This window comes from Homalodisca vitripennis, unplaced genomic scaffold, assembly GCF_021130785.1.
Source record: "Homalodisca vitripennis isolate AUS2020 unplaced genomic scaffold, UT_GWSS_2.1 ScUCBcl_3630;HRSCAF=9281, whole genome shotgun sequence".
Taxonomy (NCBI): domain Eukaryota; kingdom Metazoa; phylum Arthropoda; class Insecta; order Hemiptera; family Cicadellidae; genus Homalodisca; species Homalodisca vitripennis.
In genome coordinates, this window is record NW_025779752.1 from 32,542 (window position 1) to 60,421 (window position 27,880).

At 35.3% G+C, this 27,880-nt stretch overlaps 1 protein-coding gene across 1 annotated transcript in view; it reads left to right on the top strand.

Annotated features, from left to right (window-relative positions):
• Positions 1 to 27,880, top strand: part of LOC124372612 (zinc finger protein 358-like) — a 58,868-nt gene that overhangs the window by 924 nt on the left and 30,064 nt on the right. The window contains 7 exon segments of the mRNA XM_046831016.1: positions 12,018 to 12,184; positions 19,105 to 19,274; positions 20,776 to 20,931; positions 22,275 to 22,347; positions 22,492 to 22,631; positions 24,343 to 24,545; positions 25,866 to 26,058. Of these exon segments, the coding sequence (XP_046686972.1) occupies positions 12,018 to 12,184; positions 19,105 to 19,274; positions 20,776 to 20,931; positions 22,275 to 22,347; positions 22,492 to 22,631; positions 24,343 to 24,545; positions 25,866 to 26,058 (1,102 nt within the window).

The window sequence follows — 27,880 nt, forward strand, 5'->3', positions numbered from 1 at the left end:
AAAAATGGTTTTTTGGAAGTTTTTTTTGTAAATATTCCGTTGTGTAACTGCTTAGCAATAAGCTTTACATCAAAACCGTAAATGTATAACTTATTCGAAATTTTGTCCTGATTCCAAAAATATATAATTATTGCAACTTTTACCTCAAAAACGTATGTGTTATAGGGCTTTGTATGAAAAAGCACCTATATTTACTTATTTTCAATAATGCGTACATTTCTAAATAAATATTATTGTTCGTGGGTAAACATGACAGTTAAAAATAAAATAAAATAATACATTTTAATCTTACCTTATTTACATATGTACAATATATACAAAGTTTCATTTTTCACTCAGCGTCACTAGATCCCGCCCTGCGAGCTCTCTAAATTAATTTATCGGTCTCTAAAGTTTTCACCCTTACTGAACAACTAAAACTATAACCTAAGAAAGCTAAAAAAAACAATAATCTCAAACAACCCATTGGGTTAATTGGATTCGTAACCTCAAACACAAAACCCGGCACTTGTTTACAGTTTCACAACAATGTGGTTGACCCGTACTACGTTCACGTCAGCTGTCAAAAAAAAAAAAAATGTTTTACGGTAAACAAAGAAGACAATAATCAAATTAAGAACAGTAAATCGGTACTATACTTATTGCTCTTCCAGAATATATCAAATAAAAATCATTTATATGACCTTAATTGCCTAAAATTTCAATAACTGTACATGTCTACTTTGGCGACGAATATTCGTCGTTGCCAAATCGAACGGGCCTTTGGCAACGAAAATTCGTTTCATACCAGCTCTAGGGTTAAGATTGTCATTGGGTGCATTCAATATTGTTTTAGAAGGGACAGTTTACTTTAGCCATATCGGAAATTATAAAATTAAAGGTCAAGGTGGCAAATCACGAATTTGACGTTATCAACGCATTCTGCTCATGCTCCTGAACAAAAAATATACATGGTTTTAGGTGGTGCAAATGACAAATAACATGATTTTAAAGGGTATATACATAAATAGTTAAGTTCTTAATGTTTTAATATTCTGTTTGTGTGCTGTGTCTGGATATCTGTAAATATTATCTGCAGGTGGGACTGATAGCGTATCTGTTATCTTCACTGAGCGCTCTGGGGCAGAAGTCAGAGATAACGTGTACTGTAGCTTGGATCAAGTGAGTGTGTGACAATCATGGATCAGCCATCCACTAGTTCGACCAATCGTAGTGAACTGGTGTGTCGTAAATATTATCTGCGGCTGGGACTAATAGCGTATCTGTTTATCTGAACGCTCCGGGGCAGAAGTCAGTGCTTCACTAGATATCGTGTACTGTAGTTTGAATCGAGTGAGTGTGTGACGATCATGGATCAACCATCCACTAGTTCGACCAATCGTAGTGAATTGGTGTGTTGGTGTGTTTTGTCGGGCATGTTAAGAGGTTACGTTTCAACCGAAACGAGATTATTTAGTTTCTGTACATTCTGTGGAACACTAATGGTAAGTATTCTCTATTAATGTCCATTTATAGACATATTCATATTAGGGGTATTCATGATTTATTAAGTTTTTTACATGGTACATAATTGCCTTTCCATTACAATTTAATTTATATTTCTGATCAGCCTCTCTAGAATTTGATAATTTTACTGATAGACGGTACTATCTCGAGGGATGTTTTTCTTTCCTTCGGTGCTGCCCCGCACTGATGGCCGGAGGCACTCGTCTCAACACTATAACAACTAATTAATTTGTAGCTCAAAATTTAAGAAAAACATTGTTCATTTGGATCAAAATTCTGCTCATTTCAGTATTATTTTTCATTTATGTTTGCAAAGATGGTGCCACATCCGATGACGGTCATCACCAGGTTGAATCATGGTCACAAAAGGTCACGTGATGCCCGATGTGGATGTAGAACATGGAAATATTGCTCCGCGCTTGAACAGTTGTCCATTTTTTATGTTCTAGAACTTCGTTATTTCTCATTTCTACCCCGTCAAACCTTACATTGTTTTGTTTTGTAGGACGATTCCAATAAGTTATTAACGCGAAACTCGTATTTTGCCGCTCCGGCCGTTGTGACAATTACTGCCATATCAGCTATAATGATTTCGAAACACATATAAATTTCTTAAAATTGTATGTTTTTCCCCGGAAGTTGTTTTAGGGCGTTCACAATCTATAATTGCACAATAACTGATGTTTGAAATTTAGGTTATATCTCAAATAGTCTATAAGAGTCTAGGGGAATCAGGGTTTCTGGGTGGGGGGGATAACAAGCTAAGTAGAGGGTAGGCATTAATGGAGGGGGTAATCGAGATACTAACAAAGTAGAAGAAATGTTTGTAATTTTGAAGTTAACAGCCGACCCGGCAAAAGACGAGTTTCACGTTATTAACTTATTGCTATTGTCATCCTAAACAAAACATATCAGGTTCCCTATTTCTCTTGTGAGGTACTATTTCATTGTTCTACTACGGGTGTCACGTGGTTTTGTTATAATTGTAAGTCAAATCTCTATTAGTTGCTGCAGACATCAAACCGTTATGCTATCCTAGAATATGTAAACTAGCAATGATGTTGAAATTAGTGGAATTTTTACCCAAATAAAAGATGTTTATATTAATTTAGCCCTTCTAAGAATATCAGCCCTGACACAAGTACCTCAGTCCTTCAGCACAGAGGAGCACCAATGAAAAACATCCCACGAGGTTGTACCTATCAATAAAAAATAAAATTCTAAACAGTCTGATCACGAATGCCTCCAGCCATTACTGCTTGAAACGGAACTTGTAAAAACAAATTTTGTTAATTCACCTAACCGTTACATCTTACCATCTTCTAAGAAAAGTAGTTCTATTTTGAATGTTCTAAAATTCATTGTAATTTTAATACAATAAAACCTTATATTGTTTTGTTTTATAAGGACAATAGCAATAGGTTAATAACGCAAATCTCGTTTCCAGTGTGGATAAAAATAGATTTAAAATAATGCATACAAATTATATCAAACTTTCAACAAACCAATAAACAGAGTAACTTTAGTTTAATAAATAAGCAAACTTAACTAATCATAACTTTGTATGTACTTAAATACCACGTGGTAAGTTTCGATGATGTAAAAAATAGCTTTTCTTGTTTTAAAAAAAAATACTTAACTACACAACGAACTTATACTCTCTGAAAAACACAATGACTAATGACTTTCCCAGAGCAAGCCGAGAAGTTGTACCCTCCTCTTTATTAAATACTTTTTTAAGTTTTTTATTATTTTACTTACTTTTTATTTTAATTATGTTTGAAATTTTATTAATTTTAATCTTTTGTTGGCTAGTTAGCCCCAGGGTAGGCCACTTTTATGACATCAGATCATGATTAAAGAATTTTAGGTAGGGTGGAAACGGGCATTCATGTGATCTGAGCTCGAATGTAGGTACTATCTTGAAGATTTTCTTTTACTGGTCAGGGGTGGTTCCTTTGTAATTTTTGTTATTATTTAGTCTTCCCTCCCTTTTTTATCTGTTGTACTAATATACATTTATGTTTTAATTTTCATTGTACCAATATTATATCGTTCTACCCTGGGCATCAGATTGGCCTTGTTATGATCATGAGTCAACCTCAAATTGGTTTGCTGCTGACATCAGCCATTACGCCATCTTTGGATACATAAAATAAACAATAATGCTAAAATTAGGGGAATTGAACCCCAATAAAGGACGATTTTGTTATTTAGACCTAAGAATAAAAGTTTCATATCAGACTAACAGTGTACCATGCTGATGGAGACATACATAAAACATTCTTCGAGGTCGTACCTATCACTAAATGATCAAATTATAGATGGTCTGATCACAATTGCATCCGGCCATTAGCCTACTGTTAGCTAGGAAATGCAACTTTACAAAACACAAATATTGTAAATTTAACTAACCATAACTTCCTACCATTTTGTAAGAAAAGTAGTTCCACTTTTAATGTTCTAAAATTCATTATTTGTCATTTTCATCCCCTAAAACCTTAGATTGTTTTACTTGGGAGAACGATTGCAATAGGTTAATAATGCTAATCTCCTCACCGATGTGGATAAAAATAAATTTGAAAATAATTCAAACAAATTGAATCTAACTTTCTACAAAGGAATCAATAGTGAATGAAACAGGATTTTCCCCCCTGGACATTTGCCATTGTTCAGTGGTAAAATACAATCAATAACACTATGTTTCGAGATTTGTAATCTGATCTCTTCTTCAGGTAAATAACTAAACTATTACATGACTACAACCTAGGTTAAAGTAAACAAAACTTACCAGAGCGTTGTGACATGCCTAAGTCAGGAACCACAACAGCCATGTTGTGTGTCTATTCCATGCACACTGACTCTTAAAACATGTACTTAATAAAAACTAATTATTGAAACTGAACTACAGAATACAGGTCACAATAGGTCTGCACTCATTGGCCAATAAAATAGAATGCGGCCTAATTTCAACTGATGGATGACCAATCGGTTGGTTTGCCAATTTAATGTATGAAGCCTCAATTAATTTTTAAGCCCTTTTAAGAAATTAGATTCCTGATATAATATGTTAGCTTCATCCCAATTCGTGCGATGGTTTTCAGACAAACAATGTAAATCGTTTTCTGTTAGCCCTTTCCCTGTGTTTTTCTTTGTTCTTTTATCCTTACGTTTAATGGTGTTTTTGTCTCGCCTATGAATTCTATATTGCAATTAATTACATTTTATACTGTAAACACAGTTTTTGGAATCCTGTGTGCCATTTTTTGGTTTTGTTTTTAAGGGATTGACATAAACGCAAATTTTATCTCCATTCTGATTGACTGACTCACGAATGGTTCATTTTCACTGGTTTTATTATTGATTGAGGGTATCTATTGTGTCTAAGATCCGATTCATGTTTCTTAATTTCCTCTTTTAGTCCATCTTTATCTGAGTATAAGATCTTTGCTCTATCAAATAATGAGTAGGCTACCTGTTCATTCTTTATGGGACGTTATTAGTGGTATATATTTGGAGCCACGATACTTTCACGGGACTCTAACCAGGGGTACCGCCAACGATGAGCATCTGGAAAAGCATGCATTATGCATGAATTTTGGACTCCGGTAAACATGCATGGATATGTGTGAATAATATTTATAATGTACCTGGAAATTTTAATAGGGATGTATCGTTTCCGATACTCGATACTGTGGCTCTTTTCACTCAATGCTGATACCAACAGAAGTGCTTAAACCTTTTCCGAGCCAATGACGCTACTAGACGTCATGCCTAAACTAGCGCTAAGAGCCAACGACGTCCACTGAAGCAAAATCAATTCTTTTTTTAATATATTATTTAAAAGCATTTCTGGGTAACAAAATTAGTAAAAACTGTTAAGCAAGATTTATTTGAACAAGGGACAACCGTTTGTGTCTATTTTGAAGGTTACGGCTCTTGTTCGAGCGACCAAAATGGCGGGCAGCCGGATGTTCATAGTCTCCCGCAGAGCCAACGACGTCTACTGACGCGCGCTCAGTCTGCCTGTAGCCTTCCGTGAGGTAGATGTTTATTCGCCCTTCCATTTTCGATCCGCGTATTTATCTTTTCAATTTTGATGTTAATCAATATTTTTAATCAATGTACAGTGTAGTTTATGTATTATTATCGTGATGTAGGGCTTTATTGTGCGCAAGACATGCACGTTGAAGCCTGCCTTGCATCCTGACCTGTGTTTTGAGCTCACAACAAACCTACGCCTAAGGATCACATATATGTAGCTCATTTTCAATAAGTATCATTTATAAGTTTTCCTCATGTTATAATATTGTAAAATGTAGTGTGTTCTTTATTTTATACTTGGAAAATTGAAATTTGTTGTAGTTTCATTGCTTTTATTTAATTTGTATATATAAAATTTTTTACTATATTCTTTATATTTTCTCCAAATAAAAATTACTATATACTTGTATTTTGTAAAATATTACAATAATTGTGTTCAACAATTGTTAATATTATACTGGGTGGCGCAAAAAGGATGGTCGGATTTGATCTGCGTAGTACCAGTGGAAGGTGAGGAGGGGGGACCACTGCCGGCCGTCTGCAAGTCGGCCATTACACCCAGTTTGCCACGAGATGGCGCAGTGGACGGTTCGAGCATCGTGTTTTTGCTGTGGAACAGTTTTTCAGAAATAATGAATCTTTTATTACTGTGCAACGATTGTTTTGACAACGTTTTGGTGTAGCGCGTGATGAACCCATTCCAGATCGCAGATCCATATCACGTTGGGTGACTGCATTCCGGACAACAGGGTCTGTCATGAGTGGTAAATCTACTTGGGTGTCCACGTACGGCAGTTACTCCACAGAACATTGAGAATATTAGAGCGTCAGTGCTTCACAGTCCGCGTCGTTCCACCAGGCGTTGTGCTCAAACTTTAGGCCTCAGCCGTCGTTCGTTGCAGCGCATTTTAAGCCGTGAGTTACAGTTTCACCCATACAAAATTATGATCACACAAAAGCTCTATGATCGTGATTTTGAGCACCGAAGACGATTTTGTGAAACAATGCTGGACATTTTGTACTCTAATAATGATGTTGTGCTTTTAATGTCAGATGAAGCCCATTTCCATTTAGACGGCTATGTCAACAAACAAAACTGTAGGTATAGGGCAGCAACTAATCCCAGAGAATTGCACCAAAAGCCTCTTCATAGTGCTAAAGTAATAGTCTGGTGTGGAATGTCAAAATTGGGGATTGTTGGTCCTTATTTTTTTGAGGAGAACAACGCTACAGTCACTGTGAACTTGGAACGTTACGTTAACATGCTATGTAGCTTTTAGGGGCCGAAACTGCGAGAGTTACGTGTAAATCGAGATCGAATTTGGTTTCAACAGGACGGGGCCACGGCCCACACAGCCAATGACTCCATGTGTGTCTTAAGGCGGATGTTCCCCCACCACATCATCTCGCGTTTTGGAGATGTCCACTGGCCCGCTAGATCACCTGACCTCTCAGCCTGTGATTTTTTTCTTTGGGGATACCTAAAGTCAAAAAGTCTACGTAAACAAGCCCCGAAACTTAATTGATCTGAAGGAGGCAATCAGTGCGGAAATTATGGCAATTCAAGAAGAAACTGTAGTGAAAGTGATGGAAAATTTCAAGGAAAGACTTGTGGAATGCATCACCGAGGAAGGACACCATCTTCCGGAAGTTATTTTCCGTACATGAATTTTGGAGGTTATTTCTTGTAATTGGGTGCCTGGGAGCATTTAGCTACGTAATTGAATAAAATTAATTTGTAAAACTGATGGAGTTATAGTTATTTAATATCCGACCATCCTTTTTGCGCCACCCAGTATATGAACACATAGAATGTCAAAATTAATTTTTTTCAGTGAAATTATAATTTTACCATTTTTTGGCTGTAAATTAATAATAAAGAGTGAAAAAAAAAATATTTTGTCGTTTTTCTTACCTCTTATGTTATAAGAATTATTTAAAAAAATTGGTTGTGGTATGTGGGAATTTTTTTATTTTTAAGGTGTATGGCTCTTAGGAGTAGTTTTGGTTATTTATTTTTGGCTCACTAGGGGTTAACTATGCTTGAAAGATCACTATTGAAAATCACAACATTACTGATATGGAAAAGCTAAATCTCGAATCCAAAAACAAATCTTTCTAAAACATTTTTGTACTTACCGTCTCAAAAAAGTAGTTAGATAACCAAAATAACAAACTACTGTAAGTTAACAAATAATATTTTAGTTATAATTAGTATTTTTATATTTATTTTGGCGCATTGTCAAGAATCTGCACTGTCTATTCGTGGACAAAAACGATCGGCTGTACTCAAATTACCGATTGGTGAAACATGTTTTTGTTGTTCTTTGTGTATAAAACTATTTAGAAATGTATAGTAACAGAATAACGTAATTTATAAATAATATTTCAATTGAAGTTCGTTTGTTCTGTGTCAATATTTGTCAACGTTAGCATGTCTGCTGGTTCTATGCACGGACTTTAGCTCCTCGATAGTAAACAGACTATCGCTAATTCGTATTTTTATCCGTACGTGGTACTTTACGTAGTTGTAAATAAATATACTCTTACTTACTCTTACTCCCAGGGCCATTTATATCGGAGGTGATATTTAGCCGCACCAACAAAGCTCCTCCATCTTGAACGGTCCTCTGCATCTTCCTCTGAAGCGCCCATCTTCTCCATATCAGCCTTCACCTGGTTCCACCATCTCACTTTTGGTCTCCCCCGGGGCCGTCTTCCTTCTGGGTTAACCGTACATTACCCTCTTCAGTTTGCATTCCTCTTCTCTTCTCAAAACATGGCCTGCCCAACGGAGTCCTTCTGCACTTTATTTCTCCTATTACATCCGTACTATTGTAGAGCTCCCTGATTTCTCTATTATGTTTTCTTCTCCACACCACCCCTTGTTCATATGATGGCCCATAAATTTTACGTAGAATTCTATTCTCGAAAACTAGAAGCTTTTTCTCATCCTTCTTATTTAGCCTCCACGTTTCGGATCCGTACAAAAGCACTGGACATATAATTGTTTTGTATATTCTAGTTTTAGTTTTTGTGAGAGAGAGATTTGGTTGGAAGTATCCTATTGCATGCATATACACATCTATTTGCTGAGTTGATCCTATTTTGTATCTCTGGTTCATCTGTGTTTTTATTTGATATTGTGACCCCAAGGTACTTAAAGTTCTCCACTTGTTCGAAAACATGCCCATCAATTTGTAGGGGTCCTCCTCTTTGATTTTGATTCCTTCTAAAGTGCATATATTTAGTTTTTGCATCATTCGTCTTCAACCCCACTTTCTCTGCCTCACTCATAAATAGTCTAGTTAGTGACCTCAAATCATCTACATTTTCTGCAAATATGACAACATCATCTGCAAAAGCTAGGATGTTTAGTTTAGCTCCAACTTCCACCCCTAACTCCCTCTCTGCTACACTCTGAAGTGCTTCTTCTATGGCAATATTAAATAAGATTGGAGAAAGACCATCTCCTTGCCTGACTCCTGAGTTTATCCCAAAAGGTACACAGTCCCGACCATTAATTCTTACTGAGCCTCTTGACTCTGTGACACTCATCTTAACTAAGTTTTATTAATTTTCTCGAGATACCAAATTTATCTAGTTGTGTCCACAACTCCTTTCTGATTATGCTATCGTATGCTTTTTGAAAGTCAATAAATATGGCAAAAAAATTCTTTATTATATTCCCAGTATTTAGCTAATATTTCTTTGAAAATGAAAATCTGATTTGTGGTTGGTCTGCCCTTTATGAACCCTGCCTGTTCTTCCCTGATTTGAAAATGAAAATCTGATTTGTGATTGATCTGCCCTTTATGAACCCTGCCTGTTCTTCCCTGATTATTTCATTTGTATAATGTTCAAGTCGGTTTAAAACAATTTTGGATAAAACTTTATGTGGGACGCTGAGTAGGTTGTAAATAAATATATCCTCCATAAATATACACCCATACATTTTTACGTAAATGTAATATATTCTTGAAGCTTAATTTATAACCTACCATTTCTGTTACTTAAAAGGAAAAAATTACTTGGAAATTTAAATATATTCATTTCCCTGAATCTCTGCAAATTCCTTTGAAAATAACGTGGTATTCTTAGGTTTCCCCCTGCCTCACAAAAGGTAAAATGAATTAAGTATAGTTCAGATGAAATTTTGTCTCGTAACTAAAGTTCATCCACCACTAGACCCCCCCAACCCGCAATACTGGACTGCAGTCTGCCTCATGGTAGCACTGTGTTGGTATTTTATTTGTTAACCTTGTATTACTGAAAGTTCATCCACCACTAGACCCCCCACCCGCAATACTGGACTGCAGTCTGCCTCATGGTAGCAATGTGTTGGTATTTATTTGTTAACCTAGTATTACTGAAAGTTCTTCCACCACTAGACCCCCCACCCGCAATACTGGACTGCAGTCTGCCTCATGGTAGCGCTCTGTTGGTATTTATTTGTTAACCTTGTATTAATGAAAGTTCATCCACCACTAGGACCCCCCACCCGTAATACTGGACTGCAGTCTGCCTCATGGTAGCACTGTGTTGGTATTTATTTGTTAACCTTGTATTACTGAAAGTTCATCCACCACTAGACCCCCCACCGGCAATACTGGACTGCAGTCTGCCTCATGGTAGCACTGTGTTGGTATTTATTTTTTAACCTTGTATTAATGAAAGTTCATCCACCACTAGGACCCCCACCCGTAATACTGGACTGCAGTCTGCCTCATGGTAGCACTGTGTTGGTATTTATTTGTTAACCTTGTATTACTGAAAGTTCATCCACCACTAGACCCCCCACCGGCAATACTGGACTGCAGTCTGCCTCATGGTAGCACTGTGTTGGTATTTAATTTGTTAACCTTGTATTAATGAAAGTTCATCCACCACTAGGACCCCCCACCCGTAATACTGGACTGCAGTCTGCCTCATGGTAGCACTGTGTTGGTATTTATTTGTTAACCTTGTATTACTGAAAGTTCATCCACCACTAGACTCCCCACCGGCAATACTGGACTGCAGTCTGCCTCATGGTAGCAATGTGTTGGTATTTATTTGTTAACCTTGTATTACTGAAAGTTCTTCCACCACTAGACCCCCCCACCCGCAATACTGGACCTGCAGTCTGCCTCATGGTAGCGCTCTGTTGGTATTTATTTGTTAACCTTGTATTACTGAAAGTTCATCCACCACTAGACCCCCCACCCGTAATACTGGACTGCAGTCTGCCTCATGGTAGCACTGTGTTGGTATTTATTTGTTAACCTTGTATTACTGAAAGTTCATCCACCACTAGACCCCCCACCGGCAATACTGGACTGCAGTCTGCCTCATGGTAGCACTGTGTTGGTATTTATTTGTTAACCTTGTATTAATGAAAGTTCATCCACCACTAGGACCCCCACCCGTAATACTGGACTGCAGTCTGCCTCATGGTAGCAATGTGTTGGTATTTATTTGTTAACCTTGTATTACTGAAAGTTCATCCACCACTAGACCCCCCATCGGCAATACTGGACTGCAGTCTGCCTCATGGTAGCACTGTGTTGGTATTTATTTGTTAACCTTGTATTACTGAAAGTTCATCCACCACTAGACCCCCCACCGGCAATACTGGATTGCAGTCTGCCTCATGGTAGCGCTCTGTTGGTATTTATTTGTTAACCTTGTGTTACTGAACTGGATACATGTATTTTTATAAACATCACAGAAAGGAAAGTTATTAGGTATATACAATGTTGTGTCGACACATTGAAAGACACAGAGATACGAACTAAGGAGCTTAAAATAGGTGAAAAAATCATCACTGAATTTCTCGCGTATTGCTAGCGACGAAATACTAGAGCACCTCAGCTTTGTGGCATTTCTTGCAATTATTGCTAGTGACGATAAAACGTCATCATTACACTTGGCTCAAGGGTTAAATACAGTACTACAGTTTTCTGTTTGGTTTGAAAATAGACTAGATAATCGGAAAATTTTTGACCGGAAAAAAACCTGGAATTTGAAAAGAGTTTTTGAGTGGCCATCCCGAGTTGGTTCTGGATAATTCTGATATTAGGTAGACTATTGAATTGTAAAATCTTAATTTTACCACAATTCTACTCTTCTCAAAGCATGAAGAAACCCAATAACCACCCATTATAACTTTCAAATAACTGGTTGTTATGAAGAATTAACTGCTTAAATTTTAATGGTACTTTGGTATTCAGAGACCACTACTTTTGGAACAGTTTTTTCTTATCTGGGATTTACAAAAAAACCTACATTATTAGAAATAACAGACTATTTGACTTACTGTGAAAATCACATGTCATTATGACTGTAAAAAACACTGCAATGTTTCATATTGGTTTTCAAAACAGATATAGGCTACAGTGAAATACATCTTCATGAACACTTGTTAATTTTTATGGTTATCATTGTATTTTTATATTGTTTATAACTTATTGTAATTTTCGTTTCAGTAAAATGAGTGAACTACTGGGAGGTGATGAGTCGTTCCTATCTCTGTGGACAGACAACTTCCTGACAAAGCCCATGGGACTGGACTGGTCTCTCAAGGACCAACAAATTGTCCCTGTGCCAATTGTGATCCTTGATGATGGGAGGATCGCTTTCAAATCAGATGATGGTGAGTCAGATTCCCTAATCTAGGGTAAAATAATGTATTATTTATTACATTTAATCTATTATAATGTTATGAAAATCACAGTGTGCAGTGATATTCATACAGCATTCAAAGATTGGTTCTCAATGCATAGAGTAATTATTACATTTTTTTTATTTCCTAGTTTGTTATAGATTGTGTTAAAACACAAAATCCTTAAAACACTGAAAAAAATTTGTTCTGCTTTCAATCAGCATCCATTTAGAGATTTTTATAATACACAGTGAGTGTCATGCATTCCAGTAAAATTAATTTCCTGACGGTCGTAAACCAATACGTTTACCATACGCATTGCTACAAATTTGTGGCACTTCCATCACTTGTAATATACACAATAAAATAAAATAGAACAATATAAAATAATACCATATGCTGGGATTAGCGCTATTCTAATGATATGAATATAGGGTTAATTTCTATGTTATTTTATGACAAAAACACAAATTATCACAGAATTAAAAAAATATTTTTATGACAACAACAAACAAAGAATAATTAACACACCCTCAAAATAATTTGAGTTTGGCAAGTGCATCACCAGACATTGATTAGTTTTTAAACTTTTTGTGTTCACTTAACCTTTCCTCAATGTCTGTGGATTCCAATCCTCCAAACATAATCTTCTATTTTTTGTTACACATAACGATGGCAAATGTCTACAATCTTGATATCTTATCATATGTCAAATCTCATCTATTGTATTACTTTGAATTTATGTTTATCATAATTCATATATTTCATTGTTTCTTAATAAAATAATATTGTCTTCTCTATAAAAAAATGCCCAAAAACAAGATACACATCTATTATAGAATTTATTTTTCAAGAATAAAGTTTTCATATTTCACATATTCCCAGTTTTAATACTAACTGTCATGTTTTTTAAATATTTGTGTATTTATTAAATAGCAACTCAACTGGTAACTTAAGGAACCGATCTATGAGAGATCCATAGGGTAAAGTAGAGTATCAGTTTGAAGGAAGCATTATAGCTCGTCTTTCTGGCACAAGCAGGTAAGCTAGGTATGCTAATGGAGTCCGTGATGAAAAGGTTGCCAATTTAGATGATCGATGACTGACAGATGGCCTGACAACATTGGCTTGATGGGATGGCGATCTGGGTAGTGAGTTCACTTTATAAATTATGATTAGGAATTTATTTGATGATAGTATATCAGTTCAGAAATATATAAGTAGGATTGGCTCTCCAATTATCAATTTTTTGTTTTGCTCATTAATTAATATTAGCACTGAAGCTAAGCTAAATCCCTTAGATCGACTCCGGTTTTTGTACATATTGCAAGTCTTTTTTTGAACAAACTGTAAAAAAAATACTATACCTGTTTAATATATTCATTGCGTCACATTTTTTTTTTTTTTTTTTTTTTTTTTCATTAAATGTAGATACTATAATTTAAGAAATGTTTTGTTTTACTGCGTAATTTTTACTTTGGCCACTTTTTAGCAGTGAAAAAAAACTTGTACAAAACTTCAAAGGAAACAAAATGTGTAAAATGAAGAAAAAGAGAATATTTACTTACATTTTCAGTATAAATAAATTTTTTGAATTTCTGCAATATGTTTTGTAGAAAAAACGCATAACTTACAAACATTGTAAACAGTAGGCTAAGAATTTTTTTTATACCTTAGAGAGTAAGTGCAAAAAAAATATTGTTATATTGTAAACATAATACTCTATTAAAAAATAACAATATATGTAACCATAGTTGTACAGTGTGAGTTAAAAGTATGGGTACACTCTGTTTAGTTTTTGATGGATGAAGATGGAGGGATGGAACTCGGGACATCTTTCTAGGAAGTAGAAGTAAATTTTTTAGTCAGTGTTACAACTTTGCCTATTTCTCCAAAATGGAATTTTGAGGGCGTGGCTCAAAATGTTTAAATGTAAAGATCCATTAGTAACACGTTATTTGAAAGGTCTTGATAAAAAGAGCAGCAGCAGTGGAAACCAGATCTTTTCTACCTCTACCCAGTGCAAAATGGCAGCTCATTGAAATTAATTAAGTTAAAAGCTGAGATGGATCCTGCTCAACATTTAATAGACAAATATAGAAAAATGAAACTCAGGACACCCCTATAGGAAACAAAAGCGAACCATTTCCCCAAAATGGTCTTTTTGGAGGGCAGATAGAGGGCACTAATATTAACCCTTTGAGGACCAATTATTGCTGTTTGGAACTTACGCAAAAGTGTTACTTTGCCATCTATGTTTTCGTAATATATATTCATTATTCACAAATCACAACGATATTATTTTTGTATTATCCCTTAACTTGTTTATTTCATCTGAAAGGCTGTCCCATATTCATGCAGGTATGTTTTCAGATTTGTTTTTTTAACCCTCTAAGTGGCAAGCGCCGTCTGAGATGTATGTTTCACGCCGCCGCGAAGTGGCAAGCGCTGTCGCTTCACATTTAAGGCCGTTGCTCCGCAACCGTCCATTATTTTTTAGGCCTAGTTTGAAATATCGTATTCTCCATGAAATTTCCTATACGTATCATATAGTATAGTGTGTATTCATGTTACTAATGTTTGCTGGCTTAAATGATTCCGACGGGTTTTCGTTTGACCTGGCGGCAGACGAGAGAACAGCTGTCTACTCGTCTCGTCACTGTTTTGTTTGGCGACTTTGCGTACTGTTATTGTCAGTATATTGTTTCCTCCTTCCCGCGTCTATGTTTACCGGTAAATGTTTAGGTTATTCGTTCGTCATGGAAAATGTTGGGGTACTTTGGGATTATACCCGACTACACCAGTATGAGGAACACAAACAAATAAATTTACAGAAAAAAAAACATTATAGAACAAAAAAGCAACTCTTCAATTACAAACTGACAATGATTATTAATTGTTAATGGGTTTCCTTTGACGCCCAGAAAGCAGCAATATCAAGGATGAGTGAGTCTAGTGGATATCCGCCTTCAGCAGCAACTGCCGACCGCAACGCATATTTTAGATGTAGGCAACTAGTCATGATCTTGTAAAAAACGAATGGTCCCCTCTTCGCTCCTGGGTAAATCCCAAATTCTCATTGTGTCACTCATCACTAATCTATTATACACACAGTAAAAACACGGAAGTACAACAAAGCGACGCACTCGACAGACACTTCGGCACGAAAAGTACAGTCCAAATTTTTTTTAAACCGTAGACTTGGCCGCGGACTACTAACCTGCATGAAAAAGTCAGTCTCGCTGTGTTTAAAACTGTCCCGGCGGATATGAAAACGGAATGCAAAAATCAGTGACCTTTAACGCTTCCTCTCGCGATTTAAAAGTGAAGCCAATGTCGTACAATTCTGTAAGATGCGTCAAATTAAAGCTCTTTAATATTGGCAATCTATTGGTTACATTTTTAAATATTAAAAAAATTTCGAAATAATTTTGATTATTGTTTACATTTTACATAGCGTTTACAATGACAAGAAAAAAGTAGTAAGCGAGGATTTTTTTTATTTTTTGGTCAGACAAAATTTGTCAGCGAGAAAGTTGTGTGAAAATAGATTAATATTTTTTTTGAAATTTATCATTCTTTTTATTGGAAGTTTAGTTTAGCCTGTAGTAGCATATGAAGTGATGAGTGAACGTTTCTGCTGGAACTGTAGTTGGCGCATTGGATCACTGATACCGTATTAACTCAATAAATTAGTTTATTGTGCAATAAAAATACCTTTACGAAAGAACCAAGTTAATTTAACTAATTTATTAGTCTTAAAAATATTGTGGGTTTAATTGTTATTGCAATTATATACTTTATCCGTAGCAATAAGTGTATTATTTACAACGGTGTTAACTCACTTGTATTCTATGCTTAACTAACTATTAGTATTGAGCAATTACAACAAGTATAATGATTGCATTGAACTTTTTTGCATTAAAATAATAATCTTTAATACTTACAGTACTTTTTTACAATGGAGCGGCGTCATCATATCACTGGCGTCACTATCCTCTTCACTATCGCTGGTCTCAGAATCACCGATGTTTATTATAAAACTTTCGGTTGCGTCATCTATTACGTTTTCCTTCTCTCAAAATACTCATTTTCCACTTTTATTACCTTATCACAAACTGTTTTTCCACTCTTCTACAGATATAGCATCCATTTTGTTTTTACACAACTGAATTGTATCGGCTATTTTATTGGTAACATTTTTCTGGGCTACAAAGTTTTTAACTATTCCCCAAATCATCTCGATTGGTTTAAGGTCCGGGTGGTATGGCGGTAATCGAAGAACTGAATGACCAAATTGATGGAGGAGAGATTATCAAAAACAAAAATTTTTTATCTGTCCTTATGGAGTTTTATTAGTTTGTACAATTCAGGTTTTAGTAATGAATAGTCGTATTCAATTTCATGTTAATCCAACCATTTAGTCATATCAGCCTTTTTCGAGTTTGAATTTGGAGCTTTATTTACTTGTACGTTGTGATAAGAAGCATTGTCAATGACAACGACCGAATTTTTGTGGAAGGTTGGGAATTAACTGTGTTTTGTCCAAGTCACAAAGTTTTCATGGTTCATTTGCATGTGATAGTCACCTTCGGTTGTTCCAGCCTTCCAAACTAGACATGCATTGCGAATGAAACCCATGTCCCCCCCCTCCTGCGTGGACTATAATTGCTCTATCGCCTTTACTTATATTACTTAACCCTCTAAGCTACCATCACACCAACCTTTTCGAGTAACGTGAGTAGACAAAACATAAGACTCGTCCATATATACGACTGGTTTGTTTTCTTTTCTGATTTCTTTTATTTTTTTCAAATAATCAATCCTCTTAGCTCTTATTTCATTCCGTTCAATTAAGATTTTTCTGTTGTTTTCAATTTTTTTTCCATTTGAATCCTAATTCTTTAATAATTGTTCGAAGACATGATACACTACCTTTGAAATTTAAATCCTCTGCAAGTGTGTTTTTTAATAACTTTAGCGAAGGAAGTGAACGCTCGGATTTGTAAAAATTGTAAATTTTCCTTCTTATTACACATTTGTCAAAGTCGTCAATATCTGTGACGATTTTACTTCTTTTCTTTCTCTTGGGTGTAGCAAATGAGCACCTTGTATCATCCGTGGTGTCAAGATCTTTCTTCTCTTTACGAATTTTCTTCACTACTCCAACCGAAACTCCGCAAGTTGCCGCTGTTCTTTCTATACCTTTCTTTAACGGTATGAAGTTTGGCTCAATAGTTTCGTTAAGCATGAACACGCTCACTTCGCCAAATTATTTCTCTTGCCTGACTGTGAAGTTTTTTCCTGAAGTTACCTTCGATACACGAATGTTTCCCATTATATAGAAGCCCGCACTAACCTAAAACACACTCCAGTAAGCAAAACTTAAATGTTAAAAAATAAAATTCGCACTAAGTTATAGGCTAAGCAATTTTCACGAAGCGATCGTCGAGGTCGCGGCAGGTGAACTGACTGAACTGGCAGGCAGGCAGTCGATATAGGACAATAAATATACCATAGAGTTCTGTGTAACGGTATATAACTTTACTGACAGTCGATGAGAGGATCCGACCCGTCTATTCGCATCTATCCCGCTAGTCACAAGCGCGTGACCTTGAGCGTACGTTTGCAGAAAGCCCTTTACAATCCTCCCGCACCCCTGCGCCTACCACCGCTCTCCCAGCTCGAGTCTACGGTTAAAAAAAATTGAACTGTACAAGAATGCGGCGCACCAGCTGAACGGATGGCGAGAATCTGTAGTCACGTTATCTACTAGATCGCTCGACTTTGACCTCTGTCTGAGGATGGGAGGGGTTTGCGATTTAGACAATTCCTGTTTTATATTTGTGCTATGACAAACTAAGCCACTATTATACTATTATAGGCCCTACACTACTGGGAGGAAAAGATAAGCCCCTTCTAGGGACTCGGGAGTAAAAAAAAAAAAACCAGTTTTATACATAGATTTAGTTTTTCCCATGTAACTTTTTTTGTTCTTGTAAATAGAAAAAAAATTATAAGAAGTAATTTGTTTAGAATAAAATTGTGTATATTCTGTGAATTTGACATTATTTTGTAGCTCCAGTAGTTTCAAAGTGACGGACAATAGAACTTAAAAATTATTTTTTCTAAAAAAATTTTTTTACACATCTACAATGATATTAATCTGAAAATAATGATAAGGCACCAAATATTATATTTATTCTTATTCTATAGTTCATAAGGAAAACAAAAATATATAATGTTGCTAGGTTATCGCTTAGATAATATTTTCTAAAAATAAGTTTAACGATCACGGCAATTTGCCCAAAAACGGCCTGCCACTGAGACCACAAGTGACCGCCACTTATAGGGTTAAGGAAAGTTTTCTACAGCTATAAAGGTTTGTCTGTAATCATCATAAAAATTCATCATTATTTTGTTTTCGTAAATGTACCTAATTAGATTATGTATTCTTAGATTATTTATTTTAAATACCAGAGCTTTAAACTTTTGTACATTTATTCAAACTTACATGTGAAATCAAAATATAAAATTTCCCACACGTTGTTAAATGTTTTAAAATTCAAAGGTTTTTTTAGTAGTGAACTTAAATGTTTTCTACAAATGCACATACATACAAACAAACTTTTTATTATTCCAAGTATATATTTTTCAGTAAAATATATTATTGGTAACAAATAATGCCTTAAACCAGAGCTTTTAGAAATAAATAATTATATCATTATGATTATTATCTCAAAAGCATACAAAATCGTCTATTTTCCACACACACACACAGTTTTTGAAAATTTACATCACATTCTATTCATATAAAAAGAGATCAATAGATACTGAAATAGTGAGTATAGTTTACCAAATTTAATTACTGTAATAATGATTAAGATTACTGTAATTTTTTCCTTTTTCAGGCCAGATTTGCTTGTTAGATGGTCTGACAGGTGTGGGAGTGGGCGTAGGGGAGGAGGCCAGTCTGGCCTTGCCGCCTTGCCTGAACGATGCCTCAGGTGATCTTCCCTCTCTCAGTGATGCAGCTATCAAGTCCATGTTGGTACAGGGAGCTTTGGACCAAGACCCGGAGGTGTGTAATCTTCCTTAAATCAGATTTATTTTCAAGTGAGAAATAGGTGCTGCTTTTATATATTTTTTTTATGTTTATATACATTAACTCAGGTTCATAAAGTTCACAAGTATCTTTGACATTGGTGAAGTGGTTGTTTGGCTGACCCAGGATTGATGTTTGGTTGGCTACTAAACAGCAGGACCGTGGCAGGCCAGTAGGCGAGTTGTGTAATAACAAATCTTATTTTCATGAAATTGATGGAGAGTTTCCCTCTGAGAAAGAAATTTATGGTCTGCTGTGCCAGTTTTCATAGGATTCAAAATTCCACAAGTATCTTGGTCATTGGTGAAGTGGTTGTTTGGCTTACCCAGGACTGATGTTTGGTTGGCTAAACAATCGGGCCATGACAGGCCAGTAGGCGAGTTGTATAATAACAACTGCTGTCCCAGTTTTGGTAGGAGTCAAAATTCCACAATTATTTTGATCATGGTGAAGTGGTTGTTTGGCTGACCCAGGACTGATGTTTGGTTGGCTAACAGGGCCGTGGCAGGCCAGTAGGCGAGTTGTATAATAACAACTGCTGTCCCAGTTTTGGTAGGAGTCAAAATGGGAGAGTAGCAATATGGAAGTGAACGTATAATTTGTCAACATCCTCAATATCAAAGAGTGCAGTCTCAAGCAGCATGTGGAGAGCTCGGGATGGGAATATTAAAATCTTGTAAATTATCTCGGCATCCACATATTATATACTATATTAATTCAATTTTAAACTATTCACTCTCAAATTAACAGTAAATAAAATACTTTTATGTAATTTAAAATATAATAATTCTCATCCGTAGAATTTAGTTTTGTCTCTTTGTGGATTAGCCAGATATCAGTCTTTATTGGGTGCGGAATTCTTGGACTGAGGTTTCTTACAAATATAAACTTTATTCAAAAGCGTGTTCATTAAATATTAAGAACAATTTATAACTGTAGTATTAATTTTGAGGCACCACAAGAGGTTCATACCACTAGGATTATACAGGGTGTCCCCAAGAGTAATCTGAAAAACTTCTCAGGTAGTTTCCTATCAACAAAATAGTGAAAAAGTTCATATAAACATATGTGGGAAAAGTTTTTACAGCCATTTCAATAAAAATTGTATCTATCTGTTAGATTCTTTAGCTATAGATTATTTTTGTATTGTTATCTGTATTAGAATTATTACTTTAATTTATTGTTATCTCTATCAAGTTAGCCCATTTACAGCCAATCCGATATAGTAAAATTAATTGTTGGTATAATTTATTGCGAATTTTATATACTACTTAATTTTTTCGGACATTGGATTACAGTATTGTATAGTTTTTCTTGGTTGGTATAAATAAAATTTGTAAATCATCAGAATAGTTGTTAATGAAGTATATCACCAGAGTTGACTAAATTTTTGTGATCCAACAGAAAAGTAGTAAAAACGAATTGACTTTTAAAAATCCTTACATGAAGCTTGCTGCAGAAACTCGTCCTGTTACAGCTGCCCCTGGTGGGTCCTGACATACCGGAGTTACCGGACAAGGATCTAGCAGATGATGACCTCAAGGCTCTGGTCTCATTCCGATGTCAATTCTGTGACTTCTCCTCTGCTGATGTGCCCAGTCTGATGCACCACTCCGAGACCGTGCATGCTGAGGTAAGTCCGATTACTTTATGAAGAATCCAGACTTTTCTGTAATGATTGAGGTGGTGGAAAAAATGGAAATTGCTCAGTGCAGTGTTAAGGCTGTAAAGTGAGTGGTCCAAAACTTCCCAACTGAAAGAATCCAGTTAAGTTTTGGGTCTGAGTTGCAGTATTTTTGTGGGAAAAGCAAAACTATCGTTGTATCTGTTGTTATGAATCGTTCTGGCGCTATTGTACACCACTGACCTGTATACTTGAAAAAAAAGTGATTGACTGTTGGTCTGTTCTCATGAACTTTGCTTCGACTGAAGCCATTACAGTGGCTGTGACCAAAGGTGGACAACCTGTCGAGTTTCATCATGGACTTTTTTACGTCCATCTTTGAGATTTCTGACTCACTAAGAACTTTGTCTCATCGCATTACCATCTTTCGGCATATCATACTACACAATATTGCAGAAAACCCTTGTGCACTGGGCAGACAGTTTTCAACTCATCTCCACAGAATCTGAAAGCATTCAAAGGCCAGTAACTGAATGACATCTTCAAGACTGGTCGATGGAGTGACCATTTTATTCAATAAAGGAATACTTTGAATCAAGATGATTGAAATTTTTGAGCAAGACTAGACCCTCAAAAACACATGTGCTCTTTGTGACTGTGAACTATTCCCGTATGCAACAAAACATCCTTTATGTAAAAACATGCCTCGTAGCTTTGTAAAACAAAGAAGTATGGGGTCGAGCACAGAGGACACCACTGTCCTTACAGTCAGTTTGAACATTTCATTCTTACCATATTGCTAAAAACTGTTTATGTTTATTTATGTGGACATTAAACATATTGTGTTTGGTATAGTAAACTGAGTAGAGACACTGAGTTAGTATTCATTTGAATTGAAATAATGTACTAATGTTTGATTGACTTAACCATTAGATATGTATGTTTGACTTAATTATATGACAAGAACTATTGTTATAAAGTGAAGAATAGTTATGTCGTTTTTAATAATTCTAGACTGTTTTTAAACTAAATTAAACAATTTTTATGTGAAGATTACAGAAAAACAAAGTAACCATAACAATAAAATATAGGTTTATGTATAAATAACCTAAATTAACCCTATTTGTGATATATGATAAAACACATGGTGAAAAGTCTCACACATTAATTGGGCTTAAATCCTGGCAATCCGGGTAGGAAGATCTTGAATTATAAATCAGAAAACAATAAAATTAGTTTTTCAAAGTTGATAATAAGACTGTATAGTGTTTTCTTGATGGACAATTTCTAAAGTATGAGATTTTTTAACTTGATGAAAAAAGTCAAGGTTTGTATCCTGTTTGTGTTTTTAGCTTCAGTCAGAAGCTGAAAAAGATCAAGATGAAATTGTGGAAGAAGTGGCTGATTCTCCTTCTTCTTCTTCAGGTAATTGTCAGGTTTTACTTTTTAACTAAAATTTTGGGTTGAATAACCCGGATTTCTTCTCCAGCAATTCCTAATATTTTTGAACTGTTTCCATTAGCTTTAATGTTAACCAATACTAATAAGTGCCAATGATGCGCTTTACAGATGTGCCTGTAAAACTGGAATCCACTGAGCCTACAGTAGACATGGAAGATGAAGACATTGTGGAACAGTTTGTCTACTTGTGTTCCGAGTGCAAGGAAGGCTTCAACTCTGTTACCCAGTGTAGAGATCACATGATCAAGGTGGGATGGGCCGACGTTTGGTGATTGAGAATACTAAGGTCATTCAATTAGTAAAGAGGACAAATTATAAATGGTTTCTTCTCCAGACCAATTTGTCCCTTCGATTATTGAATGAACCTCGTATGAAAAATAACCCAAGAATACCACTCTATTTTAGAAAAATTTGCAGAAGTTCAGAAAAATAGCCATAATTTAAGAACAAAGCCACGTCCCTTACCTTCTACTTTAATTTTATAGATTATAATCTGGTAATTTTATAGGTTATAATAGGGCTTCCAGAATTAAAGCTTTAAATGTGCAAAAACTAAAGGCATTCCTTTTTTTACATTTATTAAACGTATTTTTAAACTAAAAGTGTTTGAAAACTTTCAAACCACCCCTAGTATGAGGAAACAATAATAATAGCATATTTTATAGAAAGAAATATTTGTACAACTACAAAAGTTGTCAAGGGAAACAAAACTTAGATGTTTGAAATCCGCACATACACGCAGCAGACACATGGCATTGCACAAATGTAAATGTATAACATAAAAACTACAATTGAAATATTATTTACAAAAAACACGTTTTTAGCGATTGGTAATTTGCACACTAGCAATTAGCAGTCATCTGCAAATAGACACAGCAGACTCGTGGCAATGCACAAAAATAAATATAGAAATTATTTACAAAACTGTCATTCGTTAATGAGGGTATCTATTTGTGGGTTTTCAAAAACAAAGTACTTTTTTGAGATTGGTAATTTGCGTAATGCCAATCAACTGTCGTCCTTTAATAAACGCAGCAGATCTTTTGCAGTTTTGAATGTTGAATCCAAATTTTTCTTTAGATTCATTGGATTTGAGATTCGAATTTGACACATCACTAGAATTTATAATGATTAGATATAAAAGAAAACATAATCTAGGTGTTTATTAAAGTGTCTTAATGATGGTAAATTGGGGTGACGTTTACTCAATGCACATTGATGGTAACCATAAGTGATTTTGGCAAAGGTTTGAAAACCCGTAATGAAGTTAAAAACTGAATGTACATCGGTGAACTTCAAACCTCTGAAACATCAGTTGATGAATCTAAGTAAGTCCTCCACAGTCTCTACTTACAGCCATAACTGTACACAGAAAGTATTTTCAGCAAATTACAATTCAAAGTTTACCTTTAGCTGAATTAAAATGTTGAACTTATATATTTCATTGTTTTACATTTCATTTATAATGTGTACCTTTATTTTAGTTTCTGACATTTATGTTACAATTTATTTGTATTAAGCTTTTTATGTGCCAAATCCTAGTGTTCAAAACACATTACAGGAATCTGCTCACAGAGTTGTGTAATCTATAGTACTGCACAATTACGTTAACCTTTACAATGTTACTACTAAAAATATGTCTTTTTAAGGAAAAGAATGTTTATAAAGAAAGAAATTTGGATGGTTTACTTAAATTTTACTGTTTCAATTACAATTAGCTGTATGACGAGCATAACTGAAGGGTTTGTAGTGAGTTTTTTAAGAATTGAAGCAATTTGTTAAAGTTCTATCCGCATGGTCAAACCCACACCAAACACAATACTAGGCCTACTTATACAATGCCACAACTGTGCAAGTGGCACCTTGCAAATAGAAACTTGAAGCCATAAGTAGAAGTCCCAGACCTGGCCTGTGGTAGAAATGTTTATTAGATACTAAGATTTTTATTTTGCTTTCTAGGACCATAACATGGTGTTTGACAGTGTGCGAGGAAAAGACCAGTGGACTAAGAAAGATACAGAAGTAGAGATTGTCCCTCCAGACACCCCTTCGGTTCCTCCTACGCCCCCACCTCCACCTAAACTTGCTTCTTTTGAGAATATCAAACAACCAGTCACAAAAGTGAAGGACTATGATCCAGAATTTGAAGCTAAGCCTTACAAGTAAGTTTACAAATCAAGTTTTAAGTTTTATTAATTTAATTATAAATTAATACTTCTAACTCATTGGGGACTTTATATTTCTGCATTTCTGCTCACTGGATGGGATCAAAAATGCTAAAATTTGCAAAATAATTCCATTACAACAAAAATTTAATTCATAAGCAATGTTTGTAGCGTAATACAAAGGCTACTAAATGGTCTCATTTTTAAGAATATGAACGATCAAATAAATTGTTTTATATTAAACAAAAAAAAGGTAATATGAGTATTAAAAACATAAATGTTATTTTGTTCAATTGAAAACAAAATTTGTTTGTATATCTAATTTATTTGGAGCACAAATTTTGGAAGCCTGTTATTTTTCAGCTAAATAACAACAGTAATTATATAATACCTCTAAGTATTTTTATTAGTAATTCTGTTGTATTCTAAACATTAGAGAGTGTTGTATATATTTTGTCAACTCCACTTGATACCCTGGCATGTTCAAACACATCACAGCAGAACAAAAGATCCAGTATTTATTCTTCAGTACTGTTTTAACCTTCTCAGATCACAGATAGTATGTACTCTAAACATAATATTGGTCATTAGCATGCATAATGTTCAATATTGAAATGAAAGACTGCACCTACAGTAATGATCTAAATGGCTAGTACAGACACTGTGGCTAGTAACTGTTAACAGAGTGCAGACATAATATATGACACAACTCGACACTGAAATACATCTTATAAGCAGTTATTGCATTGTAACTCTCTCTGTCTGCAAAATCTTGTCAAAAAAGCCAGCACAAATGGCGCAGTGTAGCGGGTACGGCGGTTATCGCAAGATAACCAGATCAAGCAATGTTGAGCGTGGCTGCTGCTTGGATAGGTGACCGCTGAGCGATCCTGTCCTTGTAAGTAGCCCGGCTATTGGTGGTGGTTCGGAAGTCATCTTTAAGCCGTTGGTCCCCAGGTTAAGTGTTAGAGAGGGCTTCTTAGCCCTAACTTCGCCTGGTAAAATAAGACATTCTTTACTTTTTTTACTTTTACTTTTCACAAAGGGCAAAATGATACCCAATTGTATGAACCAATCTTGGACAAATAAAAGGCGACTCAGAAAAATTAATGCAGTTGTTGCAAGACGTCCAGTCAACATTCTCTGGTCAGTTCTATAAACTACAGGTCATGGCAGAGAACAAACGTGTTGATTACAAATTTTCCATCATATGTGTATGGAGTCATTTTACCCCGTTGTGAAATGTATGTGACACTTTTATATTTTTCCACTAATCACTAAACTGAAGATCTTGAACTGTGATGACGACGTGTGCAGGTGTCCCGAGGTGTTCTGTGTGCACAGATTCCGCACAATCACTGTTCTGGAGCAACACATGAAGTGTCACTTGCAGGACGAGACACGCAGGTTTGTCTGTACAACTTGCTCGAATATCTTCCTCAAGTGGAGCCAATGTGCACAGCACCTTTGGAAGGAGCATAAAATTGACATTGATCTGTATACTTGTAAGGTAAGTTTTGCAAATCTATTATCTAATGCCACACATTAGTTATATTTTGAAAGTCAAACATTTTGAAATATATGTAGAAACCAGGGTCCCCACCCGACCGTGAAAAACCGTGAAACCGGGAGTGGAAATAAGCCGTGAATTTCGTTCACTGTGAAAAAACCTTAAATAAGCCGTGAATTTTTGTTTACATACCGTGAAAATCTCTACAACTTTTGAATAAATAAAATCAACACGGGTCGTCGTCAGACGATCATAAGGGAAAGTTGAACCTCGCTATTGCAAAGTAAAAAGTAGCACGCAATGTAGGGGATAGACCACGAAGTTTGACAGGTGCTGCTATCTGAGCGATTTTACTGATAATATGGTTTATAAACAAATGAGGAAAAGGAAGGGCCGGTGGGAGATGACGCTTCCGGCTCAAATCACGTGAGGCCTGTCTTTGTCTGTCGCCAGGTTCCGGGCCTTGGCTACGCTACGCGGCTGTAAACAAGGCATTCTCTGATTGAACGCGAGATTAATAACACAATTTAATTACTTGATAGATTGTCGTTTAATGTAAACACTTTTCGTATTGGAGTTTTATTGTATCAGATATAGTCTATTATTGTTTTCATAAAATAAAAAAAGTATACAAATCCTTAATCTAATGTAAGGAAATTTAAATTACATTTTAACTTAATTTCATTCTATTAAATCCCTTATTTTATTTAAATATTAATGAGAAAAATGCTATTCAGTACGATATCTATAATCGTTGCCTGTGTGTAATGACTGTTAACACAATGTAATAATTATAAAAAAATTTTAATTTATGGTGGACAATAAATTGAATTAATTTAGGGTCTTGCGTAAATAAATATAGTATAATAATGTGACGGAGCAGAACCTACACGACACATATCAATTAACGCAGCGAGACCATAACTTTATAGGCCTATATAACTGTTTTAATTACCAGTAAGGTCGTTTGAGAAAACAATTTTATTTTTCATCTCTTTAGATATTAAACGGTAGTGATATGCGTTTTCCTTATCAATAATATTTTTTATGATTCCTAAGCTGCATGGATATTACGAGTGTACACGGTTTAAATCTTTTATGGTGAATGTGTGTTTTAAATTGTATAATGTATTAGTAAAATATTACAAATGAAACGTCATGTTATAAAAACGTTAGAAAAAAAAAAACCATTGCATTTTTTCTAACCAGGAAACAACAAACGTCAAGTAACTTTGTAGTGTTAAGCTTTATTACTACAAAACTACAAATCGAGGAAGTCGTCCAAGTATAATTTTGTCGGGTTCCATACGACTACATTAACGCTATTAATCATTTCATGCAGATGAAAAATATATCGTACAAGGTTCATTTATTGTAATGTGGTGCAGCGATGTTATGGTAAAAATAACCTTTGTTTGTCTACTGTCAATGAGAGTGGAAGGGGAGGGGTATATCGTGTACTCCACTCCCCCATCCTCGGACAAACAGCTGGTTTCATGTCTCAACATGAAAGATTTGTTTCCCCAGCTCGGCACTCCAATCTTATTCTTATTGTGAGAATTGATATAAAGATTTAAAGCTTTTCATTCAACTCATTCTGACACTTTCTCACGGAAATTCTTCTGTTGAAAGAGGCTTCTCTGTCAACAAACAGTGTATAGTTGAAAAACTTGAAGGAGGAGAGTTTAGTCGCGTTGAGAAAAGTTTGTGACGGCGTATCAGCAGCAGGAGGATTGGAGGCAATGGAAATCACTAATGGAATTAGTTCATGCTGCCAAAAATTCCCACGCCCACTACTCGGAGCACTTGGCAAAACAACGAG